General features: G+C 46.2%; 2 protein-coding genes across 9 annotated transcripts in view; one reads left to right on the forward strand and one right to left on the reverse strand.

Moving 5' to 3' along the window:
* Nucleotides 1-17,990, forward strand: part of LOC310663080 (uncharacterized protein) — a 192,067-nt gene that overhangs the window by 7,558 nt on the left and 166,519 nt on the right. The window lies entirely within an intron of this gene.
* Nucleotides 11,398-17,818, reverse strand: LOC310663180 (uncharacterized protein). Its single transcript, XM_083410849.1, has 3 exons — nucleotides 17,684-17,818; nucleotides 13,045-13,122; nucleotides 11,398-11,789 (listed from the first exon to the last, which is right to left on the reverse strand). Exons 1-3 carry the CDS (start codon nucleotides 17,787-17,789, stop codon nucleotides 11,503-11,505), a joined length of 471 nt encoding a protein of 156 aa, XP_083266975.1. The 5' UTR covers nucleotides 17,790-17,818; the 3' UTR covers nucleotides 11,398-11,502.

Below are 17,990 nucleotides of genomic sequence, written 5' to 3' on the forward strand. Positions count from 1 at the left end.
AAAAATTGTTCCTTGTTTACAACTTTGGTTAAAACATCTGCAGGTATCTCTTTCCCCGGCATATAAGACACTTTTACAATACCGTTTTGGATACATTCCCTAGCTCGATGAAGCTTGATTTACAGATACTTCATCCTCTGCTTACATCCTTCTGAGTGGAGCAACGGTATACATGCTTTATTGTCCTGATAAACTTGAACAGGACAAGTGACCTTTACTTTTATATCATCAAACAGTTGCTGTAACCATTCTATGTCCATGAGGGAAAGAGTTAAAGCGTTAAGTTCTGCCTCGCAAGAACTGAAGCTTACTGTTGCCTGCTTTCTACAAGACCAATCAAAAAGACATTGATTGTACAAATAGCACACACCTGATGTCGGCATAGATCTCAAGACCTCCAGATTTTTGACTAGTAAGTCTCAATCTGTAATCCACAGTTCCTTTTAAATATCTCGCTATTTGTTTAAGTGCTTTCCAATCTTGAACTGTGGGTTGGTTTGCATGTCTGCTGATCAGATTTACACTCACAGCAATATCTGGTCTTGTACATCTTGCTATAAAACTGAGTTTGCCTAATACACTCCTGAAAAGTGTTGTATCAGGAAAAAACATCAGCATCAGCATCATGTTGATAACCTGAGACCATGGGGGTGTCTACAGCATTGACATCGCTCAGGTTCAACTTTTCAATGACATCAGTGATTTTACGTGTCTGATGCAGCAAAACATCACCTTGTGCATTTCTCTCTACCTGTAGTGAGAGATAATTGCTGACTTCTTCGAGATCTTTCATATCAAAATGCTTCTGCAGCTTTGCTAGAGTGCTTTTGTAGATATTCTCATTCTTCCGCAAAAATAATATATCATCTACAAAGCAAATGCAGTAGAGCTTGTGCTGATTTTCTCTTTCACAAAAACACAAGAATCAGCCTTCCCTTGCTGAAAACCTAGGGAGAACAGCACTTCAGTCAGCTTGGTGTGCCAGCATCGTGCACTGTTTTAAACCATACAGGGATTTTTTCAGCTTACAAACCATTCCCTGTCTTATCTGCACACCATCTGGCGGTGACATGTAGACATTTTCAGTGAGAACTCCATACAAAAATGCAGTATTTACATCATGATGAGAAATGCTTATACCTTCCTCAGCAGCAATTTTCATCAACAGCCTAACACTCTCAAACTTTACTGTTGGTGAATACGTCTCATGATAGTCCTGATCAGGTATTTGAGAAAAACCTCGTGCCTCTAGTCTGGCTTTGTACCTGACTATTTTTCCATTCCGATCAGTTTTTGTCTTGTAGACCCACCTACTATCAACACACTTCATGCCTGGTTCTGCTGGAACCAATTCCGAAGTATCATTCTGCTTTAGGGAATTCAACTCGGCTTTCATGGCGTTCAGCCAAGGTTCAGCATCCTTTGCGGACAGATTTTGAACCTCTTTGTAGTTGGCTGGTTCAAAAACCGCACCAGGGTTGCTAGTAACAGCAGCTTTAGCAAACTCTTTGGAGAACTGTTTAGGTGGTATGGTCTTTGTAGTTCTTTTAGATCTACACAAAACTCTCTGGTCCTCTGGGTCTGGTGTCTCCTTCTCCTTGGGAGAATGATGAAGGTGCTGTGTCTGAATCAGTGTCAGACTCATCTGAGGCTTTTGGACTTCGATAATCTGTGTCATCATCAGAATCTATGTTGGCATCAGCATTATCATCAGCAACAACAGAATCTGCCTCTTTCTTAACTGCTTTTGCACCATCATCATCTGAAATAGGATGACATTGAAAAATGCCAACTCTGTCCCATTTTGGTTTACAATCCATGCTTCTGGTCAACCTAATCGCTTTTGTGTCAGTGATCAACACACAATAGCAACCCTTTTCATATCCCAGAAAAATACAATCTTCACCACGTTTGCTCAACTTGTTGTCCTGCAAAGTCTGCACTCATACCTCTGAACCAAAAATTTTGAAATGTTTTACGTATGGCTTCTTTTTGTAAAGCATTTCATATGAGGTGCAATCAATAGCGGATTGATATCTACGATTGTACACATAAGGAAAAACAGGAAAGAGCCTCAGCCCAAAAGGGATTGGGTAGGCCTGAATCGTGCAACAGAGTTCTTATACCTTGTTGCAAAGTTCACACAAACCATTTTGCCATGGAGATCTGGGCGTGGCAGTCATGTGCTCTATGCCCTGTTCAGTAAGAAAACTCTCAAATTCTTCTGAACAAAATTCTCCACCCTTGTCAGTAAACAAACGATGTATGTTCTCATTGTGTACATTCCTGAGCTATGCACAAAATTGTCAAAACTTAGGGAAAGCTTCAGATTTCTTCTGCAGCATATAGACCCAAACATATCTTGAATGGGAATCTGTCAGCACCATGAAAAAACGTGAGTTGCCTCTAGAGAGTGCTAGAGGTCCCACCAAGTCAGCATGTATGACTTCATAAGGTTTCTTGGCTTCTCTCCCAGATTTTACACCTTTGGGAGCTTGCTTAGCCTTATTTTCAGTGCAAGAAACACCTTTCATATGGTAAGGTCATTTTTTCAGTTTCATGCCCTCAACCATGCCTGGCATTTTAGCCACTGCCTGAAAATGCAAATGATCATAAAGACGGTGGTACTCATGAATACATTGATCATGCAGCTTCTCATTCTTATCTACAGAAATGTTACAACATGTTTTCTCAGTTGCTTCAGCAACAAACAAAAGGCAATTGATATAAACCATTAACACATTTGGCATACAGAATGAGCTTGCCATCTCGACGAATTTCAAAACGAGATCCAGCAAAAACTACCTTGAACCCTTGATAATCAAGCTGAGAAACACTCAAAAGATAGTCCTGAAGATGAGGAGCATACAAGACATTCTTAATTGTTGCATTAAAGGTACCCCTGCCCCTTGACAGACTCTAGGGTTGTGCGCTCATCTCACTCTAGAGGCCAGGAGCCAGCGCTGTCCGCAGACACTTCCGGGTCACGCTGGCCAGCGTGACGAAGCTGCTCTGGCGAACCGGCACCAGAGCAGCACACAGAAACACCGTTTACCTTCCCACTATAAAGCGGTATCTATTTATCTACTTGCACTTAAGGGTGCTTTTGAACTGCTAGGTGGGCAGGAGCTGGGACCGAACGACGGGAGCTCACCCCGCCGCGGGGACTCGAACCACCGACCATGCGATCGGCAAATCCTAGGCGCTGAGGTTTTACCCACAGCGCCACCCGCGTCCCAATTGTTGCATTAAGGCTCTTTAAAAACACAGTTCCTTGAGCCAAACTTCTGAGAACAGTTCCACCTGCTTAATGAATTGCTTTCTCCTGCTTCTCAAGATGAACAGAGAGATCCTTATCTTTAGATACGTGGTACAGTCTATGACAAAAAAACTCCGCCCACGCTGATTGGAGCAGCGTGAGACCGAAGCCTTTGATGTAGCCGGTCCTTGGGGATTTCATCCTCCTCCCCCTCTGCCTTTGAAGTTGCCCTTCTTCTTTGAAGTTTTCTTACACTGGAAACTCATATGGCCTTGAGCTCCACATGAAAAGCCACAATTTTAGAGCTTTAGCAGCACTTTCACTTTCCCTGCTGGAGACTTAGGCACATTTTCAACAGCATTGTCCCGGCTTTCTTTAACAGCCTGTCTGCAATCCCACGCATTCAAGAGCACGCTAGACACATAATCTTCTGTTAGCCGGTCAGAAGGCATGGTAGAAATTTGAGCAGCTACATCGTCAAAAGAATCATCTAGGCTATTTATCATTAACATTGCAAACACAGCCTCTGAAATATTCAGGTCTCGCTGAACAAGGTCCTGTCTGAGGCGTTTTAATTGGGACAGATGGCTGGGCAAATCCTCATCTTTCTTTAATTGCAGCCTGCACAGCTTCGTGAAGAAAATCACGCTGGAACCGGCATTTTGTCTCAAATGCATATCTCTCAGTTTATGCCAAACAGCTCGTGCAGTCTCTTGACCCTCTAAGTTTACCAACAAGTGGTCTGAAACACTCAAAACAATTGTCCCCGGGCTCTCATGTCTGCAACATGCCACTCAGGCCATTCATCTGCATCCTCCTGGGGAGGGTCATCTTCTATGGCGTGGAATAGCTTTTCCCTCTGTAAAAGCGCTTTCATTTTGACCTGCCACGTTGGATAGGTCTTGGGCATGAGGAGAGGAGAGGATAGAGCCATCTGGCCGGAATGTGCACAGGCCATGTCTGCTATTAATTAAAGCAAGACACTTCCCTACTTGAAACACAAAATAAAGCCTTAGACTCCTTCAGCCACTATCTTTCCCACTCAGAGCGCAATTAACAGGCAAACAGGGACGCTATCTTCTTTTCTTGGCAGCCAGCAACATACCTCCATAAATCAAGCAGCAGTAGCAGCGTGGAAAACAGCTCCAGAAACTCTGCTTCTAGGCACCGCAAATAAATCCAACATGCAGCTTCTGTTCTGCCGTCCGGCATCAGCGTCAGAAGCCACTGGGCCCATAACCCATGTCAGCTTCGCCTCTGAGCCAGTGCCAACGACTGGGCTCAACCTCTTCAGCCCCGACTGGGCTAGGCAAGCTGGGAAGGCACTTCCAGAGAACATCCACTGCAGGGAGCAGGTCTAAGTGCTGTGGACTCACAACTTAGAGCTGTGAGCACCAAACTCAGTCTGCCCTTGACAAAAGCTGAAGGAAAAACATTCAGTCAGGCTAAGATAAAGGTCCTGAGTTGGACAGAAATTATTAATTTTGAGATATGTGACCCTGTTATCTCGGGGGAGCAAATTTTATTTACACCTGACTTGATGTTGTTCCCCCCCCCCCAATGTACCTTAATCTGTTTTGACTATTGCAATAAATATATTGCTCACTCCAATTATACAAGGGTTTCAAGATCTGATTTGAATACCAATAGATCTGATTTTCCTATGTAAGAGTTGGAACTTCTGGATTTATCAGAGTCCGTAAGTAGGTCAGAGAGTAGACTCAAAGGTTTCCAAAAAAATGGAAATGCAACCCGTATTTTATAGTGCTAGCCCACACTCAATATTCCATCGTGTGTATTCCTAGTTCTGCACACATTGTCTCATACATGATTGAACTTGGGAGCCCCAGGAGACGTCTGAAGATGGATGTGAGGGGGATCCGACTGAGACATCTGTCACCCCATTGATGGCAAGGTCTCATCTGGCGGACCTGGCTGGCTAGGCAGGTGTCCCCCTGTTTCATGTGCATCCCTCCCTAAGCTGCACACTCGGTGGAAGAGGAAGACCATCCCAGATAGGAGTGTACCGGTTCTTCGGTCAAAGCTTGATGATAGCTGTGCTCCCTGCATAGAAAAACCTCCGTGATAGAACCTCCCTCTGTAATGCAGGAATCTCAGCTAAATTATTTCAGCTACATAGTTGGTGAGAGCCCTGCCTTCTTTGCCCCTATCAGAAGAATGTCTCTTCTGTCCCCTAAATCTACAAAGATCGCAGCACACAGAATCAGGCACTTACAAATGTTAATAAAAGGGTATTTTTGGAAAGACTTTCAAATGACTATCCCATTTACTGCTGGCAAATAAGCAGAAAAGTTGGAGTAAGAGAATCCAAGGGCTGTTATTGCTCTGTTTCTAAGGGTGGTTCCAGATGCCCAGATTTCAGGTAGATGCATGAGAAGGCTGCATAGAGGAAGGAAAGAGAAGCAAACTCACCTGGAGAAGCCTGGGAAGAAGTCAGTGGCAGGCTGGCCCCGCAAAGGAGTCCCACAAATGGTAAGAAGATTTGGCCCACATTATAGGATTCAGTGTGAATGGCATGTGGGCCATCAGGCCTGCTTATATAGCATCCTGGGAGACTTTGTTTCCCATCAGTAGCTCCACCCAGACAATCCAAGAAGAGGCTATTCTATGAGATTCTCAGAAAGTCCTTCCAGAAACTTGAGTGCAATTGGGATTTGTGGGAAATCCTAATAGCTATGGGGAAGTTCGCCTACTGTTATTATTTAATTTGCATATCACCCTTCATTAGCAGATCACAGGCAGTTCAGAACATCAAAGTACAACATGAGAACACAAAATATATAATCTTCTTCCCTGATCTTCTGTAGAGGACAAGATGCAGAATTCGCAAAATGGAGAAGGAACATTGTGACCTTAATGCTCTGCTGCCTTTTGATGAGGGAGCACTGATTGGCTAATGTTTGCCTGAGCCCCTTATTCATGTACAACACCCCTATATGTGGAACTGGCACATTTACCAGTGCTACGTAAGGTGCATTCTGCACTTGCAAGGAATTGGTTCTCTCTGCAGCCGGCACCACCACTTTCTTGTTTAACGTTCAAGGATTTTGAAAGGAGACTGGTTTCTTTGGGCCTGTCTTCTTACTTAAAACCAGTACAGCAGAAGACTCAACAGGCTCTGTTCTGCCCTGGCAGGTGGACAGCCAATGGCCTTTCAGCAGTGAGGCATCCCCTCTCACCTGAGCAGGCCTCTCATTGGCCAATTCAAAGTGAAGGAGCTGGCGCGAACTCCACCTGGGCCATATCAGCACCATGCTTTAAGCAACTGATGTATTCATCATGGCTGGGTTACTCCGAAGGACGTGCCTCCTTTCTTTATTTTTCACACCAGCTGCACAGCAGCAAGACGTCCCCAAACTTTATCCCAACTCGTTGATCATAATCTCTGAAACTACATGAGGCTCTCCCAGAATCTACCTGCATTCTGCTTTCTGGTCAGGAAATATTGCTCCTATCAATGACACATGTTCCCCGAGGAGTAGAGGAGCCCCTGTCTTGTAACATTCATATTCATCAGTAGTGGTAGAAAAACTGCTTTAAAAATGAATCTGTAAACCTCCTCAGTAACTCTAACTCCTCTCTCTTTTATATCCAGGTTACAATCCTTGAATCTCTACAAGATGACTAATCCAATCTGACTTGCCTAGATGGATTATTCCTGGTGTCCCCTTTTCTCCCTCTTAAAATACAATGAAGAATCACAAGTCTGTCTTTAAAAGTATAACAATAAGTTTACTCACAAGTTGGTCACAGTACACATCCTAGAAGGCAGGCTTTAAGCTTCAGGTTGCAAACACAGAATGTGGCTTACATCCTTTGTGAGGATGGGCCCAAGTGCTGCTGGCTGAGAGCCAGCAGACAACAAAATGGTTGCGAGAATGAACTGAGAGTTAACTGAGACAAGATGACTGCGTGACTTGCCCTTTTATAGAATCATGCCCATCTGCTGAGTCACTTACAGGGGGAACAGGAAGTTAAACACCCGCCTGACAGTGTCCACTCTAGGAAGCAAAGCATGTTGTAATTGACTGTACTGATGTATTACATCCCACACCATATCCCATAACCTCTGCACAGTTACCTAGGTAGCTCCTTCAATGTGTGGAATGGGCCACCAAGGCAAGGATATAAAAATCTGCCTCCAATAGAAGTGCACCACCTGTTCATCTAAGTCACTCTAGGCTGGGTAAACATTGTGTGACCAGGTGGTGAACTTCCCAGGGACAACCAGAAAGGAATAATGACTCATGACAACGTGTTATGGAATGGAAATTTGGCCACTGCTTTATTAACCTTTCAAATATAGGAAGACCTTGGCTTAGGCATTGGGCGTGTATCCCTCCCAGCCCCCCAGCCAGGGCAACTAGGGCTCCTCAGTGTAAATGGGATATGGGGGTGCCCCGCAAGACACGTGTGTACGCAGGCAGCCCACCCCATATCCCCTCATGCAGGGTAGTTCACTGACAATCTTTCAGTGTATGGCCAGTGACACCCTCATGATGTCAAGCCCCCTTCCCAATCTCAATGTCAAGTTAGCGCCCAGGGAAGATGGGGAGCCAAGGGACTCTTCAAAGGGACGTGGGCTAAATTGCAGCTACGCTACAAAGTGAAAGGTAGCTGCAAGCCCATTGCCTCTTTAAGACCAGCTTAAGGAACAATCCATGACGGGTTAATTGCTTCCCTAAAGAAAAGGGGGGAAAGTGCATAAAAGGTCTGACTTGAAAATCCATTTTATGCACACCGCCCCCTGTCGCTCTGCAAGCTTCCAAGGTAGCTGCCTGAAGCCTCCAGAGCGCAGCGGGAATTCCTGCCACGCTCCGGAGGCTTCGGGTTGCCTTCACTGAAGGCGACTGAATGCACCTTGTTTTAGAGGGGGAGAACAAGGAAAAAAACTTTATCCCCTGCTCTTTCTGTCCCATCCCCAAATATGGTAGTCATGACCCAACCGGGCACTGTGTTGATACGGAGCTGCCACACATTCTTATCCTCCTAATTTTTCTCAATAAATTCTGCCTGCCTTATTTGCTTCAGTGAGTTCCTCCTCCACTTTACCATTTGCCTGTGGTGGTCGTGTGAGGACATTGTGACTGAACTCTGTCACATTATGCTTCCTCTATCACTAGCTAATACCAGAGAGGTTTGGAGCACTATGATATGGAGCCCTATGACCACATCACGTCCGTAAATTACTGGTTGGGCTCAGACCCAGAACACCGTTAAAGAAGGATAAGAACATAAGAATAATGTTTTGGATCAGCCAGCAGCCCATCTGTTCCTCCGTGCTTTTCTTGCAGTGGCTAATTAGGTGCCTATGGGGCAGCTTGCAAACACCACACCTGCCGTTCCCAACACCTAGTACAGCCATACCTTGGATCTCAAACACTAATTTGAGACAAACCTCTTAAATTTCCCAGGGGCAGGATTTTTTTTTTAAGTCATCGGCAAGGGTTTTTCAAATTTAATCATGTTACCCTCCCCAACAAAAAAAACAACCACCCTTAGTTCACCTCCAGTAACCCTTGTTGCACACTCATTTCCAACGTAGCCCAGCCAGCAAAACCAATGGCCCATCAATGAAAATGGAATATATAGTTCAATAGCACCTGAAAGGCCACCCCTGCCGCTCCTGGTCTCAGAGCTGCCCCCTTCCTGCCCTAAAGAGAGGCGCCTCCTCACACAGCCCCACAGGGGCCTGGGAAGAAGATGTCCTCAGACTTGGAGGCCGAACGGAGACTGGCCAGGGGTGAAAGTGAAGCCAGCATCTTGCCCAGGGAGCAGCAATGGCAGCAATGGGCCCTGCCGGGCCTGCATGGAAGAAAGGCTCCCCTTCAGGACTGGGCACTCAGCTTCCAGGCAGGCAATGCATACAGCAAGCACAATAAAAGCCAGCATGGTGCCTGCCTCCCTGCCCAGCTTCCCACTTGTCTGTCCATTCCCAAAAAACAATGGCTGGCAGACTGGCTGGCTTGGCTCCTCCCCCGCTTGCTTGCTTACTTTAAGGCCGCCTCAACTCCTGGCTACCAGCACCCAATGGCCAGCCCCAGAGGCAGCTTTCACTTGTATTAGGGTTGCAACAAATAGCTGTGCAAGCCTTTGAGAGTCAGAAATGTGAGAGGACATCACAGGGGGGAGGGAAGGAAAGAGGGACAGAGGCCAGTGTTGCCCGCGGCACCCCTGACCACAATCCAAGGCACCTCAGGATGCCAGGGCACACTGGTTGAGAACCACTGCCTTAAGGAATGGATGCCTCTCACCCTCATTAGACCATGCAGGCGTGTGTGTCCTCCCCCACCCACCAAATTGCCCATGTAGAGCAAGCAGAGGCCACCGGGTAGGGAGACCCACCCAAGGTTGCTTGCCGAGAGCCAGAGAACAAGGAAGCTCTCCACCCTTTTTCTTTTCAACCCAACTTCAGGATTTGCCTGCGTGGCTTAACTTTGTCCTCTCTCTCTTTGCCCCCTCTCACCTGGACATCGACTAGTAGTGCAAGGCTGAGGTATGCTGTGCTACCAGTGCGTACACTTATGATGCCAGAGGTGCTACCTGATTGGCCACCTGCCAGTCTCATAATCATCATGCCTTCGGGGACAGAGTCAGAGAGATGCTGGGGAAGGGGTGTGCATCATTTTTCACTCTGGGAATTCTCCTCAGGCCTCTGGGTGAGCTTCATGGTGTCATTGATTCAGTCAGAGTAGGAAACTATCACCTGGCCGAAGGCCAAGAGGGAAACCTTGCTGCTGTCCTTCAATACTCAGGTGTTCACATGCTGGCCCTCAATGAGGGATATAGACAGAGGGCCTTCTCAGTAGTGGCGCCCGCCCTGTGGAACGCCCTCCCATCAGATTTCAAAGAAATAAACAACTATCTGACTTATAGAAGACATTTGAAGGCCTCCCTGTTTAGGGAGGTTTTTCATGTTTGATTTTTTATTGTACTTTGAATTCTGTTGGGAGCTGCCCAAAATGGCTGGGAAAGCCCAGCCTGATGGGTGGAGTATACATTATTATTATTATTAGTAAACCACTTAACAGAAACTTCACTCGTATTGAGCCCTGTGACCAAGCCGGTGAGCATTGTCTGTGCTTGCTGAAGCCTGGTTTCTTCACAGTGCAATAGAAATTGGCATGGGGACCATTCACCTTGTCTTTTTAAGTTTCCGGTGGGGGTTAGTATGAGAGAAAAGGAGAGGCAACAGTTATTAGATTTAGACATACCTGATGGACAGGAAGCATTTAGGAAATGGTGGTCTTGAAAGGACAAGCAGGAGCATCTAGAAAGGGCTATGATGACATTCTGATGAACACAGGAATTCTTGACAGGGTTATTCTGAAGGGTTTGCCTACCTTCTGCATTTTTAATACATGCTTCACGGCATGCGGCACATTGTCTTTGTGCACTCCTTAAGTGTGTTATTTTTAAATATAAAGCAGCTTAAAAATGATTTTAAAATCATTGAATGAAGAAATGCCTTGGATTAATACCTCTCCTTTCCATCTCAGTCCTTCGCTTCTTGCTTTTGTCTGTCATCCGTTCGTCTCTATACCCCTGTGATTTTCCTTCTCTCTGATCCTCTTTCCCATGCATATTTTCTTTTCCTTGAATTGTGGGATTATTGAGTTGGAAGGGTCCCAAGGGTCATCTAGTCCAGCTCCCTGCAAAGCAGGAATCTCAGCTAGCTACGTAGCTCCTTAACGTGTGGACTGGACCACCAGAGCAAGGATATGAAAATCTGCCTCCAACAGAACTGCACCACCTGTTCATCTAGGTCAACTGATGCTGGGTAGACATGTTGAACAGGCAGAAGACACTGGTCAGCAAAATGAATTGTTGTCACTCCACTCACCTTTCCTTTTATAGGACATGCTCTGCTTCAGGGGGGGGGAGAGACACAAAATCTGTGCTCGGGCAGAGTCTAAACCCTGGTGAGAAAGGATAGGCTAAGAAACAGTGACTAGCCAAAAGCCCCCCCAGTGAACTTCATGGTTATGTGCTACACACACTTTGCCTCTACAATAATCAAACTTCAACATGATCTTGCTGGGAGATTAATCCATTCCCCACTTCTTTCCAGAACCCACCCACCACCTCAATCAAGTGATCACATCAAGAGATCTCTGTGAGTTTGCTCACTTTTATTCAGCCTTAGGCCAAACATGGATACATGGAAATTATTGAATCTGGGACAGGCTGAGGAGGTGGTGATGCTGAGGGTGGGGTGTGCATCACTTTTCACCCTGGGATTTCTTCTCAGTCCTCTGGGTGGGCTCCATGATGCCTGCTGTGCGGCTAAACGTACAGGAGTATGAAGTGCCGTTGTTCCAGTCAGAGTAGGGGACAACCACCTGGCTGAGGGCCAAGAGGGAATCCTTGATGCTGCCCTTCAAGTCTTGGGGATTCACACGGTGACCTTCAAGGAGGGCATTCTTCACCCACTGGACAGAAAATTCACTTGCATTGAGCCCTATGACCATGCCGGTGAGGATTGTCTGTGCTCGCTGAAGGCTGCTTTCTTTATGGTTGGCGCGATAGAGGTTCTCATGGAGACCGTTCCCTTTGTCTTTTTAAGTTTTGGGGTGGGGAAAGTATGAGGGAAAGAGGCAACAGCTATTAAGTTTAGACATAATTGATGGACAACATTTATGACACCATTTAGTGCTGATTATTTTCTGCTGGATTCTCTGACAAACATTTTTAATCTGTAGATAGAGGGTGTAAATCCTTAATGAAAGCTTTAAGGAGCAAAGGGGATTTAACTGAAGTTCTTGTGTGTGTGGACCTGAGTAGGAAGATCTGTGGCACATACATGGGGCTTCCTTGAGCTGGATGAGGACACGGTGGGATAGTGGAGATTCCAGGAATATTTAAACAGTTCCTTTCTCAAACATATATAAAGAAACCACCCAGCACAAAAAGCATCCCAGCCTTCCCAGAGACGGTATTGGTGTATAGGCTGGGTTTGAAAACCAAGGATAGATAAAACCTTCCCATATCCAATGATACCATCTCTGCAGCAGCTAACTAGGTAGGGAGCTCCTTAAATGTGTGGACTTGGCCACCAGGGCAAGGATATAGAAATCTGCCTCCAATAGAAGGGCACCATCTGTTCATCTAGGTCACCCTATGCTGGGTAAACATGATCAACAGGCAGATGAAGGTTAGAAGGATCCTTGGGCTGGAGGTGGGAATGGTTTTTAATGGGGGTGGAAATTATTGTGGGAGACACCTTGGCCCTTGCAGGGTACACATTCTTTCCTTTCCTTCTCTCATTGTTACTTTCTGATAAAAACATGTATTTAGTATTGTTGAAGAACGGTGAAAAGCTTTCTGCAGAGATAAGAGGAGAATTACTGTTCAGACCTCCACCAGACTGATTGCAGTTTCAAGTTGTGTCTTTAGCCAATACTAGCACCGATATCATGGCAACTGGTGGGGAAAGTCTTATCTCAACAGGGCATAATGGAAAGCAGAAATGAATTTCTGAATTAAGGAGGAAGCAGTCTTGAAATGGTCAGTCCCTGAGAGAATCTTAAGCAATCTGGAAACAATCATCCCGCTCCCAAACCATGCTTTTCAAAGGAAAACTAAGTCCCAACTGTGTCAAGAGTTTTTACCTTCAGGTTCATTGACTTTTGTTTGGTACTCAGCGTTGGATATATCACGGCTTACTCGACAGACGACGTCGTTCGACCCTGCAATGATTCGATCAATAACGCTGAAGTATGCTGTGCTACCAATGCGTGCAGTTATGATGCCGGAGGTGTTACCTGATTGGCCACCTGCCTGCCACATAATCATCATGTCTAAGGGGACAAAGCCAGAGAAAATGCACACCAATATTTCACCTAAGGGAACAAAATAGACAGACAGACAGACAGACAGATGAAATTCCTGGTTTTTTAATGACTTTATATTACTGTTTTTATGGTTTTTCTGATATTGCTTTACAGTTTTTATGTTGCTTAGTGCACTGTTTAAGATTTAAGCAGCTTAGAAATGATTTAAAAATCAGCAAATGAATAAATGCCATAGGTTAAAACCTCTGCTTTTCATCTCACTCCTTCCAGTCTTGCTTTTGTCTGCCATCTGTTCTTCCCTACACCCATGTGATTTTCCTTCTCTCTGACCCTCTTTCCCATGCATATTCTCTTTTCGTGGAATCATAGAATTCTAGAATTGGAAGGGACCCCAATGCTCATCTAGTTGAACCCCCTGTAATGCTTACTTACTTACTTACTTCATCAAAACCTTTCTAGGCATTACAAATATAGGGCATCCTAAAACATTTGAAATATATACAAATAATAATAATAATAATAATAATAAGTTATTAGTTGTACCCCGCACATCTGGCTGGGTTTCCCCAGCCACTCTGGGCAGCTTCCACAGAGACCAGAAATACACTAAAATGTCACACATTAAAAACTTCCCTGAACAGGGCTGCCTTAAGATGCCTTCTGAATGTCAGGTAGTTGTTTATCGCTTTGACATCTGATGGGAGGGCGTTCCACAGGGCGGGCGCCACTACCGAGAAGGCCCTCTGCCTGGTTCCCTGTAGCTTTGCTTATCGCAATGAGTTAACCGCCAGAAGGCCGTCGGCGCTGGACCTCAGCGTCCAGGCAGAACAATGGGGGCGGAGACGCTCCTTCAGGTATACTGGGCCAAGGCCGTTTAGGGCTTTAAAGGTCAACACCAACAGTTTGAATTGCGCTCGGAAACGTACTGGGAGCCAATGTAGGTCTTTCAAGACTGGTGTTATGTTAGTCTCGGTGGCCGCCCCCAGTCACCAGTCTAGCTGCCGCATTCTGGATTAGTTGTAGTTTCCGGGTCACCTTCAAAGGTAGCCCCACGTAGAGCGCGTTGCAGTATTCCAAGCGGGAGATAACTAGAGCATGCACCACTCTGGTGAGGCAGTCCGCGGGGAGGTAGGGTCTCAGCTTGTGTACCAGGTGGAGTTGGTAGACAGCTGCCCTGGATACACAATTGACCTGCGCCTCCATGGACAGCTGTGAGTCCAAAATGACTCCCAGGCTGTGTACCTGGTCCTTCAGGGGCACAGTTACCCCATTCAAGACCAGGGAGTCCTCCACACTAGCCCGCCCCCTGTCCCTCAAAAACAATACTTCTATCTTGTCAGGATTCAACCTCAATCCATTAGCCGCCATCCATCCTCCAACCGCCTCCAGGCACTCACAGAGGACCTTCACCGCCTTCACTGGTTCTGATTTGAAAGAGAGGTAGAGCTGGGTATCATCTGCATATTGATAGACACCCAGTCCAAACCCCCTGATGATCTCTCCCAGCGGCTCCCTATTGATGTTAAAAAGCATGGGGGAGAGGACGGAACCCTGAGGCACCCCACAAGTGAGGGCCCAGGGGTCTGAACACTCATCCCCCCCCACCACTTTCTGAACACGGCGCAGGACGAAGGAGCGAAACCACTGTATAACAGTGCTCCTAGCCCCTCTGGACGGTCCAGAAGGATGTTATGGTCGATTGTATCAAAGGCCACTGAGAGATCCAGCAGAACCAGGAAACAGCTCTCACCTTTGTGCCTAGCTCATCAACCAGCGCAACCAAGGCAGTTTCAGTCCCATGATGAGGCCTGAATCCCGACTGGAAGGGATCCAAGTGGTCCGCATCCTCCAGGCGTGCCTGGAGTTGTTCAGAATGGAAGATTTGAGACTGGGCGATGGTTGGCCATACTGGCCGGGTCTAAAGATGTTTTTTTAAGAAGCGGTTTAATGACCGCCTCTGGGAATGTTCCCTCACAGAGGGAAGCATTCACCACCCCGCAGAGCCCATCGCCCAGCCCTTCCCAGCTTGCTTTTATTAGCCACAATGGGCAAGGATCAAGGAGACATGTGGTTGGATTCACGCGTCCAAGCAGCCTGTCCACATCCTCGGGGGTAATAGATTGAAAGTGATTTCATGTAACTTGACCAGACAGGGCTCTAGCACTCTCCCGCCCCAGCCCTGCTCCCACGGTGGTGTCTAGCTCCTTCCGAATATGAGTGATCTTGCAGGAGATCTTGGGGTCTTTACAAGGCCCCGGTGGTAAAGGTGGTTCCATTAAATTGCGGACTACCTGAAAGAGTCTCCTGCTACTATTTTCTGCAGGTGCAATAGAGGCAGTGAAGAAAGTCTTCTTTGCCGTCGCTATCGACACTTGGTAGGCTCGATGTTGAGCTCTAACCTGTGTCCGGTCAGATTCAGAATGAGTTTTCTGCCACCGACGCTCTAGCCGTCTCAGCGATTGTTTCATCGCCCTCAGCTCCAAAGAAAACCACGGGGCTGTTCAGGCTCCATGCAGTCGGAGAGGGCGCTTCGGAGCCAGACAGTCGATAGCCCTGGTTAACTCCACATTCCAGCGGGCCACCAGGGAATCAGCTGAAAGGCCATCAACATGGGATAAAGCATCCCCTACCACTCTCTGGAAACCATTTGGATCCATTAAGTGATGGGGGCGGACTATCCGAATTGGTCCCACTTCCCTGCAGAGGGGAAGGGTCGCGGAGAAGTCCAGTTGAACCAGGAAATAAACAGCCATGTAAAATACATAATGATGAGGGATTTCATTGGGATTTCTTCCTGCTAAATAGTGCCATTCAGCACTCCAAGAGATACTATTAACAAAACCTCAGCCCCCCCTTGCAGTTAATTCCAGGTTAATGTCAGACAGATAGAATCAGATATTTTCATTGTGCCGTGATGTTAGACTACCCAAAAAAGGGGGGGGTAGCATGCGTTTGCGTTTGTGTAGCAGGTTGTAAAAAGGACAGTAGAAAAGGATATGTTCTACAATGTCCAACACATTCAAAGAACATCCACAATGTCTATCATTTCTGGGGATGTTTAAAAACCTGCCCTTGACAAAAGCTGAAGGAAAAACATTCAGTCGGGCTAAGATAAAGGTACTGAGTTGGACAGAAATTATTAATTTTGAGATATGTGACCCTGTTATCTCAGGGAAGCAAATTTTATTTACAGCTGACTTGATGTTGCCCCCCCCCCCATGTACCTTAATCTGTTTTGACTATTGCAATAAATATATTGCTCACTCCAATTATACAAGGGTTTGAAGATCTGATTTGAATACCAATAGATCTGATTTTCCTATGTAAGAGTTCCTATGTAAGGTTGGCAACAAAATGGAAATGAAACCAGTATTTTATAGTGCTATTGACTATTGCAATAAATATATTGCTCACTCGAATTATACAAGGGTTTCAAGATCTGATTTGAATACCAATAGATCTGATTTTCCTATGTAAGAGTTGGAACTTCTGGATTTATCAGAGTCCGTAAGTAGGTCAGAGAGTAGACTCAAAGGTTGGCAACAAAATGGAAATGCAACCTATATTTTATGGTGCTAGCCCACACACAATATTCCACCGCGTGTATACCTAGTTCTGCACACATTGTCTCATACATGATTGAAATTGGGACCCCCAGGAGACGTTTCAAGACGGATGTGAGGGGGATCCGACTGAGACATCTGTAATCCCATTGATCACCAGGGCTGATCTGGCTGACCTGGCTGGCTAGGCAGGTGTCCTCCTGTTTCATGTGCGTCCCTCCCTAAGCTGCAAGCTGGGTGGAAGAAGACGACCATCCCAGGTAGAAGGAGTGTACCGTTCTTCAGTCAAGGCTTGATGATAGCTGCGCTCCCTGTGGAGATAGAACCTCCCTGATAGAACCTCCCCCTGTAATGCAGGAATCTCAGCTAAATAATTTCAGCTACATCGTTTGTGAGAGCCCTGCCTTCTTTGCCCCTATCAGAAGAATGTCTCTTCTGTCCCCTAAACCTACAAAGATCTCAGCACACAGAAATAGGCACTTTTGCTGTTTAGTCGTGTCCGCCTCTTCATGACCCCATGGACCAGAGCACACCAGGCACTCCTATCTTCCACTGCCTCCCGCAGTTTGGTCAAACTCATGCTGGTAGCTCTGAGAACACTGTCCAACCATCTCGTCCTCTTTCATCCCCTTCTCCTTGTGTCCTCCATCTTTCCCAACGTCAGGGCCTTTCCCAGGGAGTCTTCTCTACTCATGAGTGGCCAAAGTATTGGAGCCTCAGCTTGACGATTTGTCCTTCCATTAAGCACTCCGGGCAGATTTCCTTAAGAATGGATAGGTTTGATCTCCTTGCAGTCCATGAGACTCTCAAGAGTCTCATTCAATAGGCACTTACAAATGTTAATAAAAGGGTATTTGTTTTGGAACCATGGGATCTGTCCCTTTGGAATGACTATCCCGTTTACTGCTGGCAAATAAGCAGAAAAGTTGGAGTAAGAGAATCCAAGGGTTGTTATTGCTCTGTTTCTAAGGGTGGTTCCAGATGCTCAGATTTCAGGTACATGCATGAGAAGGCTGCAAAGAAGAAGGAAAGAGACGCAAACTCACGTGTAGCAGCCTGAGAAGAAGTCAGTGGCAGGCTGGCCCCACAAAGGAGTCCCACAAATGGTAAGAAGATCTTGGCCCACATTATAGGAATCAGTGTGAATGGCATGCGGGCCACCAGGCCTGCTTATATAGCATCCTGGGAGACTTTGTTTCCCATCAGTAGCTCCACCCAGACAATCCAAGAAGAGGCTATTCTGTGAGGTTCTCAGAAAGTCCTTCCAGAAACTTGAGTGTAATTGGGATTTGTGGGAAATCCTAATAGCTATGGGGAATTTCGCCTACTGTTATTATTTAATTTGTATACCAC

The sequence above is a fragment of the Podarcis tiliguerta genome, assembly GCF_965153285.1.
Source record: "Podarcis tiliguerta genome assembly, chromosome: 13".
Lineage (NCBI taxonomy): Eukaryota > Metazoa > Chordata > Lepidosauria > Squamata > Lacertidae > Podarcis > Podarcis tiliguerta.

What these genes read in the sequence shown, in the direction of transcription:
- LOC310663180 (XM_083410849.1), bottom strand. Translation starts at nt 17,789, where the DNA reads ATGCCATTCACACTGATTCCTATAATGTGGGCCAAGATCTTCTTACCA. An exon ending in TTCTTCTCAGGCTGCTACAC is followed by an intron (nt 13,123 to 17,683) that starts GTGAGTTTGCGT and finishes TTGTTCCCTTAG; the next exon opens with GTGAAATATTGGTGTGCATT. An exon ending in GCAGGCAGGTGGCCAATCAG is followed by an intron (nt 11,790 to 13,044) that starts GTAACACCTCCG and finishes CCAACCATAAAG; the next exon opens with AAAGCAGCCTTCAGCGAGCA.